The 15,088-nt window shown below is 32.4% G+C and overlaps 1 protein-coding gene across 1 annotated transcript; it reads right to left on the reverse strand.

Annotated features, from left to right (window-relative positions):
• Positions 1–1,657: 1,657 nt before the first annotated feature.
• LOC108192408 (3-hydroxyisobutyryl-CoA hydrolase-like protein 1, mitochondrial) lies at positions 1,658–10,032 on the reverse strand. Its single transcript, XM_017372962.2, has 14 exons — positions 9,735–10,032; positions 9,565–9,645; positions 8,833–8,901; positions 8,652–8,715; positions 8,100–8,179; positions 6,579–6,662; positions 6,247–6,331; positions 5,026–5,111; positions 4,822–4,943; positions 3,770–3,830; positions 2,512–2,610; positions 2,325–2,426; positions 2,188–2,229; positions 1,658–2,019 (listed from the first exon to the last, which is right to left on the reverse strand). The coding sequence occupies exons 1-14, from the start codon at positions 9,870–9,872 to the stop codon at positions 1,900–1,902; spliced, it is 1,233 nt and encodes a 410-aa protein (XP_017228451.1). The 5' UTR covers positions 9,873–10,032; the 3' UTR covers positions 1,658–1,899.
• Between the last annotated feature and the right edge of the window lie 5,056 nt (positions 10,033–15,088).

The following is a 15,088-nucleotide window of genomic DNA, read 5'->3' on the forward strand; positions in this document are numbered from 1 at the left end:
CAGATTAAGTTCGATTCCCTTTTTTACAACACCAAGTACTATCATTTATTTATCTTAATATATATAAATCAGGTTATGGATAAATATTTTGTCTTATTTGTACAACACATTCTAAATTAAATTACATCTTAAAAATTTTATGAAGTTATATTAAATAAATATTTTAAATAAAATATATAATGTAAACTTATTATAACTTGACGTGAACTGATATACAACAATATGATTTTGATAAATTAAAAGAATCAAAATTAAAATTAGAAAAAATAGAGATTGAATTTGATTAAAAAAGACAATTAAATATTAATTAAAAAATGATTATCAAGAAATATGGGTATATTGAAGAGTGCAAATAGCATTTGTCCGACTTACGAGGTGGCCGTGTGAACTCTCCATTTGGTTAAACGATGTGTTAGTTCATCTTTTTAAACTTTCAATTTAATTAAACGATGTGTTAGTTCATCTTTTTGAACTCTCAATTTGGTTAAACGATGTGTTAGATGAGTTAGTTCATCTTTTGAACTCTCAATTTGGGTGTTAGATGAGTTAGTTCATCTTTTGAACTCTCAATTTTGTTAAACGATCAGTGAACGCAATGGCTCACTTCTTTAGCAAGAAGCATTAGTTAATCTTTTAGTTAATCGTAGTTGGAACAAGGAAAATATATATTCGAATAAAGTATTAATGAAATCGTTTATTAATTGGGTAAAAACTAAAATAAATATAATATAATTTTATTTAAAATAAGTGATATAAACGAGATCAAAAATTTGTTAAACACCTACTCCCCCCGTCCCATTCAATTGTATACATTTTTTAAGACTCTTATAAAATATAATTTTATCGTTTGTTTTTTAAAATTTTCCTTTTTCGGTATAAAAATATAAAAGTTATAAATTTAAATAGAAAAAAAAACTTTAAAAATAAGTTATAAAACTATATTTTATAAAAACCGTGCCAAACCCCGTCCCCATGTATATTATTGGTCGGGATGGAGGGTGTACTTAGATAAATCCAATGCAAACAATTGATTAATTTGATAATTAACCTTATAAAAAGGAAACACCGGTTCAAATAGTAATCCATAAAATTTAATTAAAATCCAAATAACATATATAGATAAAATACTGATACACTTGTGATACAAATAATTTTTTGAACCATCCCCATACAATAGATAAAATTAGAATTAGTCTATATAAAAAATATGTTTTTTTTTCATTTTAAACATGATTTAAATATAAACGAATGTCATGAATTTGGACACACTTATCTTATACTCTATGAGATTGTATGATTGGGCCTAACATTACCATTTGTTACGTAGGGAAGACGATAATGGTAGTAAAGGGTGTAATTGTTTAGTTGTTAAGCTAAGCTCATACGATGCACCTGCTAGATTGACGTGTGCTCGTTATCCACACCCATACAATACACATGACTATTCCATGTTGCCTGTCTGTCTGCTTATCCTGTAAGAACTACCCCAAACCAAATCTAATCAAATTAAACTATAACATTAAACTATTACTATTATGCGCCAGTTTGGTAACCTGAATTTCATTTGGAATTCTGAATTTCATCAAATAACCTGTTTGGGAATTTGAATTTGGATTTCATTTCAAAATCTAGGCATTTAAATATTACTATAAATCTGAGAATTTAAAATGACAACACAATTCCTATTATTTGAAATCCGTAATTTGAAATGAAATGCATGTTTCCACACGGCCTCTTACTTTATTTCAACTATTTGCATTCTAGTCCTCAGGAATTACAAATGACTTGTAAGTTGTATGTATCCCACAAAATCAGCATTACAAATTAGCAGAATGTGAATGCAGGTGATCCCTAAACGTGTTGTTAATTTTTCATGTTTTTAGGAAATTAAATTATAAACTACATAAATGCCTCTCTCTTGGCTGTTGGAAGTTCTAGTTCAGACCCAAGTTCTTTGAGAGGAGAAAAATATTCATCCACCATGTCTTCAGATACTTGTTGTAAGCTTGGAGGATCCCACTGCATAAATAAGCAAATTTATTTGCATAAAGCTGTGGGTGGTACAAAGTGGTGCGCTTTTAACAAATTGATAATGACAACAAAGTGGTTAACTCCAGGCTGATAATCAAGTTTCTGCTATTAGAATACAAAATTCATTATGCTGTTCCATAATATCCCTACTCGTACCTTGGGTGCAAAATCTTTATCCACCAATCTTGATCGGACACCCTAACAAGTAGAGCATAAAACAAACACTAAGATTATCTTTTTCCGGCACAAAAGAACATTGATTTATTTTTTAAGTTTAGGGAAAAATGAGCTACCTCACAGAAATCAGTGGAAATCTGCTTGGATAGTCCTTTTATAGTCATTCGGTATTCACGAATTAGGCACTGATCAAGAGTCTGAAATCTGCCTTCACGTATCTAAACAACACCTCAAGTCATGCAATCATTATGTCAGACATTCATAAGTTTGAAGTCAAGCTGAGGAATTGACTTGAAAACTTACCGATCTCAAGGAAACTTTTAAGCTTAAGGGTGATACTTCTTTAAGTCTCTTTAAAGTTGCAGTGCACCATGGGTCATTCGTTTTGGTTGCCTCGTCTTCCTGAAATATAATAATATATTATGATAAGCTGATAATATCTGACTCGAAGTCTCAAACAACCATTTCAACCATTCTTTTCTGGTTATATAATGACAAAGAGTCACAGGCCCTTAATAGAATTCACAGACTGCAACACAGAAACTCAATGATTGTAAGAAACCAATTAGAATATTACGAGAAGGGGATGAGGTTCTCTCTAAAGCGCTGACTGCTACATTAGTATTTAAAAAAGAGGGTCCAATAAGAGAAGCAGATGTAAAAGGGAAACCATACTAATCCCATACAGTACTTAATTGGTAATTAGCAGTCAAAAACTTTAATTAATAACCCTTATTAAAGGGAAAAACATGATGCGATAACATCAGCATTGTGCTGGTGAGATATGCAATAAAAAAAATAGTACATAAAGATGTACGCAATCCAAGTGGAGCCCATATTTCGGTGAACTCTGGCTCAGTCACTTGAGAAATTATAGTCTTCAGTTCGGGCTCAAGTTCAATTTGAACTTCAAATAAATTTTGAGTTTGGCGACTGTTCAAAATTGACTCAGGTTTGCCTCCGTATGAGATCTGTGTACAATTATTTTTTGTATTTCATCAAGTTCCGCTTAGCACAAATTTGATATTGTTTTACGTAAGTATTTAATTGAGTTTGATTCAACAAAAGCTCATTTTCAAGAGGTAGCTAGGCTCGTGAGTGGTGTCCATGAGTCAGGTTCAGGAAGTTGTTCGTAAAGTTATATTCCAGATGCTTATAAGATCAGCAAGCAGAAAATTTTCTTCTCGAGTTTGGATCTTTTATAGGCTTGAACACGAAAAATGGGCTTGAGTCTGGCTCGCTAACTTTCAATTTGAACATAAATGAACTTTTATAAGATCGAACACCAAGCTGCTCAGCAGCATTGTTATAAATTCAATTGTTCAGTAGCTACAGTGAAGACATGACCATATTTTTTTTTTTGCAAGATATGTAGGAAAACTCCTATTTATGAATAGGCCAAAGAATATTATGATTCTGTAGAGGCAAGCTTAATTCGGTGAGATCACTATAGATAATATCAATTCCATGGCGTGTGCACACACGCAAAATATCCATGAGGTTGCAATTGTTAGGTAACACACTGTCATGAAGTCATAAATATCCGCAGAGAGTTACTTACCAAAGAATCAATTATTTCCTCAACAGTGTCATGGCTGAAACATCTATCAACTGTTTCAGTTCTGAAAACACCAAAATTAAAAATAAAAGAATCAACAATAGCAATAATATTATCAAGAAAATAAATTAAATCGTCACCATAAATCTATAATGCTTCAGTCCTGCAAGGTGAAACAACACAAAAAAGGTGCGGACCACAATAACCAAATTCATCATAGAAACTACAATTAATTGTGCAGACCACAATATATACCTAAATGAAAGAGCTTTGGAAATTTAAATGGTAGGAACACGAGTAGAAATCAGTGTTACTAAATGATAAAAAGTTATGCAATATGTACTCCAACCAACAGAAAAGTACTTTCGAATAGAGAAGATAATGACTTTAATACAATCTATATGCATGTTGAAACATACTTTCAAGGAAGTATTTTTTATAACATAAAACAGTACAATAGTACACTATAGCAACAAACCACTTTGAAGGGATATATGTATACAGGGTTAAGTTCTACTACCAACCTTCATTAACTACAAATTCTTATGGCCTCCAGGATTTACTATGTATATGATAAGTGCATATTTTTATCACCCAATTACTGCTTGTTCTTGTATTTTTAACAATTAATTTGTCTCATTTCAGGAATATTGGAGATAATTAAAGAAAAGACAAAAAAGAATGAAATTGGAAGAAAAAGGACAAGGGCAGACTGGAAAGAAAAAGGTCAAGAATGGCAGGGGGAATAAAAGAAAGAAAGAAGACATGGAAAAGGGAATCAAATGAAAAAGAAAGTAAATATATTTTAATTCACCATAAATCATAAAATAAGAAAGTAAAATATATTTTGATATTTTTAAATGAAGGATTACCAAAAATACAAATTTAATATACTAACAATACAAATATGATCTGCTACTTTGTAGGTTGTGTGCTAATTTATTCTGTACTTAACCACAAGCATGTGTATATATTAATGTCGACAGAACATATAACCTAATGTACATTTACATCGCAAAAACGATAGAAAGATCACCAGGAAAAAACAAGCTTACCTTAGAAGTACACTGTTGCTATTGGGATAAACAAGATCACCATACTTCTCTAAAGAAGATTCAACAACAGAAAGATCATCGGTCATCAATTTTCCAAGCTGTTCTTCGATCAAAGGAAGCTTCTGTTGGATTAATCAGCTAAAGTTAAAAAAAATTACATTGGAGGCAGTATCAAAAAACTGAAAGAAGTCAGAAAGAGCTGACCGCATCAAGCGAATAATGTGTCGCAAGCCCGCAAGCAATCATTTCAGCACCATTAAGTTTGTCTCCTGTTAAAGCTAAATACTCCCCTGCAGCAAGAGCCCTAATGAATATATATTTAATTAACAATATAGTTGCCTTCAATGAATTTGTCAGCATAATGTATACAGCACAATGCTGAATACTTATATTAAAGTGATGCAAAAGGTTAGTTAAGAAATTAAGTTATAATTCCCAATTTACCCAAAGAATTTAGTTTTTGGTCTTCAGCACCATCATCATAGCTTAAAGTTTTCTTAGACTCCAATAAGCTTTAAAAACAAGACCGATGCAGCAAAAGACTGAATCAGCTTTGTCTAATGTGCAACAGATGATGTGCTATAATGCTAGAAGAAGAAGCCGAGTCCAAAAATTTCATACTATAATGTTATAAATTATAATAGAGCTTATCAAAATCAAAAACATGCCTTCCAGAATACATAAGAAATTTCATACTATAATGTTATAAATTATAATACAGCTTATCAAAATCAAAAACATGCCTTCCAGAATACATAAGAGGAGTTTCTCACTACCCGTTGTTCTTATTATTCAATCTAGATACAGAGAAGAGAGTACTACAGCTTTTACTATGTGCAGCAAGATTTTAAACCATAACTAACATAATTACTGTTTGGAAATCCATTATTGATTTGATATATACAGTAAGACACTACATATAATTATTTAAATTTGGTAGCTATTGAAGAGATTATAATTAATGCTTATTATTTTCATATTTGTTTTTGATATTGTTGTGTCTTTCAATAGGGCAAGAGGGAGATAAAGCAAGAGAGAAACAAATAAAGGGTACAACCTACGTACACCAAAAGTGGAATGTGGCCTATATACACGAAAATTGGAATGTTATAGCTAGTTATACAAAATGTTGCAATAAATATGTGTCACATTAAAATCATGATTCATGAAGACAGTTAGGTATATTATTAAAAACGGAAAAGTCACCCTCTGAAATACTGATTATAACTCCATAGAAAATTGATCTACATCTCTGGTATCATCACAAAAAGACTTTAAAATGATCAAGGTAATTTATATCCATATTAATTATGACTTGCCACATATAAATATCCAAATATTATATATACACTATATGTTTCACAAGTCTCAGCAGCCCAACAATTTTTGTACCAACTAAAAGATATTGCATCTAGAAAAACTTACCTAGATAACCTGAAAGATGTGAGAGGTAAAATGATGCCCCGGCATCCGGATGATAGCCAATTAATGCCTCAGGGGTAGCGAAAACCTACAATGCCAAGATATATTCAAGTACATATATCAAAATCCAGAAGAATGCTCAATGCATGCATAATGTATTGTAAAAGATTCAAGTTACAATAGATTGTATGATACTAAAATTGAAAAGATTCAAAATTAATGAAATTTTACTTGGATGCAGTATGTTTTATCAACTTACTGAAATCCCTAGAGAGGAAATCATTTGATACAGTAAACTGGGTTAGAGAAAAGATAAAATATATCTTAGGACATACCGTTTTATCAGTTGCTACACGGAATGTCCCTGGGATCGAAATTCCAGCTCCACCACCCATTGTAATCCCATTCAGAAGAGCCACCTACGTATTTATATATGTATAATGAGTGACACCAAGATCCAACATAAATTTATATATGTATAATGAGTGACACCAAGATCCAACATAATTAAAGACCAAAAGTGACATCAGTTCTTTTAACAAGAGTGATACGCAAGACAGTTTCAAACTGAAATTCCTCTACTCTCCCCTAAAAAGCTAAGAACATAATGAAGTAGATGGTGTAAGGTCCTGTCTCATGGTGTAAAGATCAAACAGCAATGTTTTAGCAGATCCTTTATTAAATTATTCCTAAAGCATATGGTAATACATTTATAGACAAGACTTCTATGTCATCAGTTGCAATAGCATGGATGCATTGTTAAAGGGTCAACAATTCAGATAAATAGTAGTGACCAGAATCTTTAAATGCCTGAAGCATATTGTAATACATTTAATAATAGACAAGTCTTCTACGCCATGATTGGCAATAGCATGGAATGGTTGCATTGTTAAAGGGTGAGCTATTGAAATAAATTATTAGTGATCAAAATCTCTAAATGGATTATAGAAGTATTTATTTATACATGCTAATATAAGGGTTCGAGAGAAGTAAACAATATTCCCTAGGTAGCATGAAAATCGGAATTGTAAAATGGGTAAAAAAATAAACTTTATGCCAGGTAAACTACAGGCAGTAATAAGAGTTTCAATACGGATTCCAGAACTATCTCTCTATACATGCTATTAGGGTTTGAGAATTTAAGTACGTATTATCCTTTATACAAGCATGAGTATAGCATAATAAAAAAAATGATAGAAAGACCAAGAATCCCCCTAATCCAAGGTATAAGCTAATAATTAGTCACAACATTAATCCACAAACCATACAAATATACAATGCTAAATCTCCACATTTTTCTTGCATCAGCAATTCACCAAACCTTATCATAGTTTAAGGATTAAGAGTCATATTTTACCGAAAGACTCTTTAATGCATATAGACTCTCACAAAACAATATTTAGCAGTATAGTAGTCCAAGAAGTTCATAAACTTGGCAATGAAATACGTGTCTGGCACATTGAATAATCTTCTAATTTTAAAACAAACTTTAATTACTGTAGCTGACCTATGACCATCAATCAAGCATCACACTCCTTATAAATATTGTAGCCTAAACATCCGCTGCTTCTGTTTATTTTATATTTATTTCTTTCATATGTTTAATTAGCCCTGCTTGAAAATAGCTGATATTGTAGGAACTTCTCCTTTGTTGTTAAAGATTTAACTTTTGTCTCAAATCACATCCAGAAGAAACATGGCACATAAGGGCAGCTTTAACAAACCATATCTAACATTCATTAAAGTAATGCAAGGACTGAAGTACATTTTTCAGGACAAAAATCTGAAGCAAACAGGTTGGACCAAATCAAATGTTTATATATAATATATAATGCTTTAGAAAGATGACTACTCACATGTGGTTTCATATATGTATTTATAAGGTATATGAGATTGTTTATGTTCCAAAAAACTTCTTTGATGGCATCAAGATCACCTGCAAATGGTGGCATATTAGAGTTGTATTGTCTAAAACTCCCATATAATAATCAAACAGAATGCATATCATGTAGAAGTAGCATCAAAAATCACATTAATGCCAATAAAATTGAAGCAAAAAGTACTGCCACAGCTGGCCCTATAATAAATATAGCCTACAGACTTTAGAGGCAGCCATGTAGATATGAAGTTAAGAACTAGTATGAACGAACTTAAAGGCAGACAAAGATGCAAACTTAGTGATACCAAGACCAGGCTGCGTTAGGTTATATAAGTTTCCTCCAGTTATTAAGCAAAAATTTATGTTTACAATTACAAAACCTATTTCTGAACATTTTGGAATGAACTTACAGAAAAAAGAAGAAACAAGTAGTGTACCTATACTTATGGAAATGGTTTTACAGTAATAAAAACTATTTCTGGACATTTTGTAATGAACTTACAGAGAAAAGAAGAAACAAGTAGTGTACCTATACTTATGGAACGATAAAAACCAACAACATCACCACCAGCACAAAAAGCCCTTCCGCGTCCCTTTTAGAATTTATAGAACATCGATAAACCCATAAATGAATATCGAATTTAACCAGAAGACCTAGTCAGTTATGAGATATAAATGTGAGGGAGCTAATCATATTGCTACAATGTTACCCTGAGTGTGACAAAACCAATATCTGGATTATCTTCCCAACTCTGGTACAGCTTCTGCAGCCTGACCAACTGAAAATAACCAGCAAATATTAAATATCAAATCGTACATATTGACCAGTGACTATGATTTTCTGCAAGCACCATCTGGTAATAGGATGATGGACCAAAGTCATATATGAGCAGCAACTAAATCAAATATGACGAAAATGTAATGAAAAAAGTAATCCCCAAGGCAGAAACAACAACCCATTAAAACTACAACTTCTTGACATGTTTTAACATGGTACAGGGCAACATTCAAAATATAAGCACCAGCCTTTCTTTTTGTGGGATTTCAAAAAAGTGTTTTGTTTATAAAGAACTTAGACATTATGCGTCATTGCTTCAAATATAACTATGAATGCTATTCCGAAAACATCCCTGCAATCACCATCTATCTATCCATCAAAATAAGAGCACATTACTTTTTTCTTATAAATTATTTGCCATTAATTCCGCAAACAGAAATATTCGAATAAGTTTACTCAACTACCAAGTATCTACTAGGCCGTAAGTCCGTAACTTTAAAAATGCCCAAAATACCACAATCTTGAAAGACGGCCCATTTTACAACATCATGTACACATTTTCAACATGCGTATTAGGTGGAAGGCAGATTTTACACATGTTTTCAATATTTATCTAGAAAATACCCATCTCAGAAAAAATTAAAGGGCAGTGAAGAAAAGAAACCATAGAATTATCAAGGGCATTGAGAACAGAAGGTCTATTAAGGATCGCCATTCTTGAACCCGCTTCACCTTGAACTAAAACCTGCAAAAACAGAGAAACCCATCAGTATACATAGCTAAAACGAGAGAGAGAGAGAGAGAGAGAGAGAGAGAGAGAGAGAGATCAGTAACTGAGTTGTTGGGATCATGCTGAGCATCGTTTATGGAACAAGGAGATGATTTGATGAGGGCACTGAATCCCCTTGGCTTTAAGAATTGGTAGTAATAGTTGGTATTGCTACAACACCTCCTCCTCACAAAAGCATACATAATGCTATTTGATTTTTGTTTCTCCCTCTCCCTCTCCCTTTGTTGTTAAAATGATGTTGGGTGTCTCAGTGAGAAAGATAATTGAATTAGGGTATCACAGCAGTGTGAGTGTGTAAAATGACAAGTACATGTGTTACTCACTGACAAAGAAAGCTCAACTACCAAACTCGGGATGACACCGGTCGCCAAGCAGGGATCATACCGTCGGATTCCTAAATTTCAAATTTAAATAAAATTACGGTTTTCTGGTGCACATGCTAAAAACCAAATTTTATATATTTTGTAGATTTTGATTGTCTTCTACTTCTTTATAACGGTGGACCCCTGTAAATTCATCAACCACACCAATAAAAATCCACCAAATTTATGAAATTTGGTGCTTAGCATGTGCTCATGGGCACACACTAGCAGTGGCGGAACCAGAGGGAGCTAGGGGATGCTAGAGCCCCCCCTAACCTCGAAAAAATAGTGTTAATTTTTTTCCCAGCCCCCGCTGAATTATTCATGTCAATATAATTTAGGGCACTTAGATCGAGTTCAAGAGATGTCTTATAACACGTCTTAAGTCAAAATTTGGGATATTTGATAAAAAATGTTGATCCAACAATATCCTAGTGATGCTTTCTATCACTGGAACAACCTTTTGAAACCTTATTTATAAAGCATATCTCTCCTTGTTATATCCTATATATATTGTTATAATAGTTATACATACTCTCTTTCTCTCTGCTTTGAACTTGCTCTTAGTCTAAAAAGAGTCTGATTAACAAATACATTCATACAGATACACTCATAAGTTATACGCACACACTTTCATCATGAACTTGGTCTTACTTCACCGTTGAGAAACAACACTACTCTAACTCAACTTCTCACTGCGATAAATTCATTCAGCCGCGAACCCGCGACAATATGCTCAGATGCGCTCTCCTTTCTGGCGGCCATGTCACTTAGAATTGGTTTACGCTTTTTCGGAGGTCTACAATGGCGTAAAAAAGTCGCTATACTATGAGTCAATTTTTTTTTCGACGCCGCTTCTTATTGCTGTATTTATGTTAGTGCACTCGGACAACGTTCTCTTTTAGGCCTTCTAACCAATAAATACGTGCAACCTAGAAAGATGGTCGTCTCTCTTTAATGAATGTGGTATCAATGTTCGATTCAAATTTCTATCGGTCCTGCACAATCTCACTTGCTTCCAAATTTGAGCCCCCCTAGATATTATTCCTGGTTCCGCCACTGCACACTAGACAAACTCATAAAATTATTATTCATCCCTCAAATTATTTCATGCTTTTTGACACCCCAACCCGTTTGGTTAAATTTAAAAGAATTGACTTACTGCTTAAAGTAAAGAAGTGGATTAGAATTGAGAGCTATTATAAGTGTTTCGATACAGTGACTTATAATTTTTTAAGTATTTGGATAACTTAACTTATAGGTTGGTATAGTTTCGTAGTTTTGTAATATAATTATTTTATATTTACGAAATAAATTGAGAAAAGTTGATGAAAATATTAGATTAGATTAATATTTATATTATATAAAAAAATAGTTTTTGGTTTGCTTTGTCTCATATTTTGTTATAAGTTTTATTTATTTATTTCTTAAGATTATATTAAAAATATAATTTAAGAATGAATGAAAAGATTTAACCAAATTTCGATTATTATAACTTATTCATAATCAATAATTTAAATAAGTGAAATTATGATTTGAAAATATATATTGCAATGGACTAAAATGTCTCACATTTAACTATTTAAGCGATCAATGAGTGTGTTTAGGAATTTATATAAATATTAATTAATATATTTGAGTATTTCATAAAATTGAAGACAAAAGCTTAATCCTCATGATGTAATAACGGGAATAAAAAATAAACAAAAGCAGGAAGAACTGAAAGAAGTCGAAGCTGATGGCAAAAAAAAAGAAGCGAAGTTTCATAGCTTCTTTTCTCGACTTCTTTTACCTTTTATAAGTGCTTCAAATCAGTAGCCAAACGCACTGCAAAAATAACAACTTATACCCACTTAATTACATAAAACGTCATTCTAATCTGGTTACACGTTATCCTTCGAAAATATCTAAATAATATACACTTCCTTCCATACATATGTGAAAAATAAAGTCTTCACTTTTTTATCGACTCCACTAACTTAAAGATTCCTTTTTCGATTTCCACATTTCCAGATTTCCCTATTTTATTAAGTAACAATAGTGAGAGGCTACCAATAGCAGTGTTGTCTCCCCCTTTTAGATATGATCCATATGTTATTCACTGATATAGAAAAATACGATACGGAAGCTGAGTTTTCAAGATGCAATACCATTTGCTTTCCTTCGTTGAAGATTGCAGATTTGTTCTTAATTGAGTTTCAAAATTCAAATTTATATGGTCTCATTTGATGTCCCTATTTCATATCACCTCCGATTATCTTCTCTATTATTTTAATCATTGAACAAAATCCTTTTTTTTAGAAATCAAAGAGGTTTGTTTGTTTTGTTTCGTTACTGTTTGAGATTATGTGTAAATCGTGTTATTAACTCATGTTTGTGTGTTTTTCTGTTTATGGTTTAGAAATCTTATAATCATTTAAAGCTTGACAATTTCTCATCATTTGTTTCTGATCGAGGTGATTTCCCTACTCTTTATATTCATCTTTGTTCGGTAAGTAATCAACTAACATTAGTGCTCGTGCAAGGCACGGGCCTTGCATAAAATCTCATATGTGGCATGCGAAAGATTATTGTAATGTAATTTGGATTAATTTATACTCCCTCTGTTTTTTATTATTTGACGCTTTGACTTTGGGCACACACTTTTAAGTGCTTTGACCGGATAGTTAAAAATATTATTTTAAAAAAAAATTTATGAATAAAAATCTATAATCAAAATTTTTATTCACAAAAAAATCAATCGAAAACGATAAATTTACAATCCGGTCAACCCATCAAAAGATGTGTGCCAAAAGTCAAAACGTCAAATAAAAAAATAGAGGGAGTAATATTTATCATTTTTTTCCACCATAAAATTAATTTGTTGAAAATTCTGATGTGGAACAAGTCGAGTTGTCTATATTGAGTTGTCTTCATATATCTGGTAGAACATAGTGATCGCTCTACTCTAATATCCTGAGACGACATATGATTAAATTCATTATCTTTCAAGCTAACACAAATGTCCGTTAACAAATTATTAAACCGAGCAATCGAGAAATGTATGAAACAACAGTACATACATGTCGAAATGTACATAACACAAAAACATTACAAAATAGCAATTTTGGTAGACGACATCCCTTGATAAACACAAAATTTCCTGTAGCACCTGGAACCTGGATGCAGAGTGATGATGATAGGACATTAACAGATTATTTGACAAAAGAGAAAGAAAAACACTTTTCAGGATCTAGAATCTTAATTATTTGAACTTGGCTTCTCATTTGAAGTACCATCAAAATTTATAAATAAAAGATAGTTTACAAGAAATAATTCAAAGTAGCAGCATGAAAAATAGGTTGTGTGAAAATACAGATGCAGACACATGATAGGAACCCATGAGTCCATGACACAATAATTTTGACAACTACAAGATACATGATAGATGAAAAACAGGCCTTACAAGGTCTCGTCTCCAAATTAAGAATGCTTGTCTCTCATTAGTATCAAGCTCTTCAACGGTTGTTTTTAAATTCCATGGTGGCCAAAAGAGAAGTCGTAATTTAAGTTATAAATACGATAACTGGGTCAATCCTTGACAACCTAATGATAAAACACATGCATGCGAGGAACACGGAGACTGCTGGTATGAAATTCCTGTTCTCTAACCTATTGCTCCCTCTTCTGGTCAGGTGTCATTTCAATAGTACTAGAGGTCGAATCCCGACCTGTAACCACAAGGAATTCACAAGGTCATCGCACAGAAAATAACATGAACATTAGAACATAACATAATGCCTCAATATTGTAAAGGCCTTTTAAAATAAACCCCAGTAGAATATCAAAACATAAAGGAAATTAGAAAACACTACCATTCAAAAATTTAGAATAGAAGTGCTTAAGATCTAAAACAATATCAGTCTTGTCAAAATCAGAACAAAATATAAAGCATAAAAACAAAGGAAGCAAACAATATTTTAAGTGATGCAAGTCCTGAAATGCCATAATCTAATTAATCCATGTTTCATAAAAGAAGTTAAAATCAGATATGAAGCATATGCACATCTACTAAATTTACCAGAAAGAGGCCGAAGAAACCAAATACATTCCAAGACAAAACAAATGGAGTAGGTACAATAAGAGAGTTAATATAAGTCCTACGACGCATAAACTCAAAGAAAGCTTGCTGAAGAAACTGACAGACTTTTTTCAAAAGAAATCTTAATGCTGCAGTCTGAAATTGAAAGACTTACAAGAGAAAACAATGTCTTCTCCGAGCAAGAAAGACAAATGATAATTTAAGAGCTGAGTTAAATCAGTTGAAGTTGTCAACTAATGATCCTTCAGAAGGAATCATATCACTGCAGAGTGCAGACTCAAATAATCAAATTGAAAGACTTTGGCAAGAAAATAGTGTTTTCACTGAGTAGCAAGATCATATTGAAACTTTAAGAGCGGAGCAAGATCATATGAAGAAATTTATTGAGGAGACTGAGATCCAGGGATTAAGAGGCATTGCTGAAGGTGATGAATTAGAACTGACAGGCGCATTACTTAGTATGGAACTGGAGTAGTTAGAAAAGAAATTAAACACTATGAGGAGCATCAAGGACGGAACAAAATTAATGGCTGAAAATCTTTAGTGGGAGGTCAAGACCCTCAAGACTAAATACAATGAATTGAATCATTCTGTTTTAAAAGATGAGTTAAAGAAACAAGTGCCAGGGAAGCGGATAATTCAACTTACAGATAAGTCAAGAGCCAATATTTTTATGGCCCAAGGACTGGGATGACCATGATATAACGCTCTGATATATCTGAAATTAAATAGATTATCTATATTATAAACATGGACCATTTGCAACAAGACGAGGGAGCCCTGATGATAATGGCTTAGGATATGCATACCAGTTCTTTAGCCTGCTTACCCTTGGCCACAATTCCTAATATGGAATTTCCCATGGCCTGAAATTAAATTTCCAACAAAATAAAAAAAACAAGCTTATAGCAGGATAAGCGCAAATCAAAAAGGACAAAACAAATTCATATTTTAG

The sequence above is a fragment of the Daucus carota genome, chromosome 9 (assembly GCF_001625215.2).
Source record: "Daucus carota subsp. sativus chromosome 9, DH1 v3.0, whole genome shotgun sequence".
Classification (NCBI taxonomy): domain Eukaryota; kingdom Viridiplantae; phylum Streptophyta; class Magnoliopsida; order Apiales; family Apiaceae; genus Daucus; species Daucus carota.

Bases quoted from the DNA above. Each gene is read 5' to 3' on its own strand.
- LOC108192408 (XM_017372962.2), bottom strand. From the start codon at position 9,872: ATGTATGCTTTTGTGAGGAGGAGGTGTTGTAGCAATACCAACTATTAC. The intron at 5,112-6,246 runs GTAAGTTTTTCT...CTCTTGCTGCAG, and splicing joins ACATCTTTCAGGTTATCTAG to GGGAGTATTTAGCTTTAACA. The intron at 2,427-2,511 runs GTAAGTTTTCAA...GGTGTTGTTTAG, and splicing joins TAAAAGTTTCCTTGAGATCG to ATACGTGAAGGCAGATTTCA.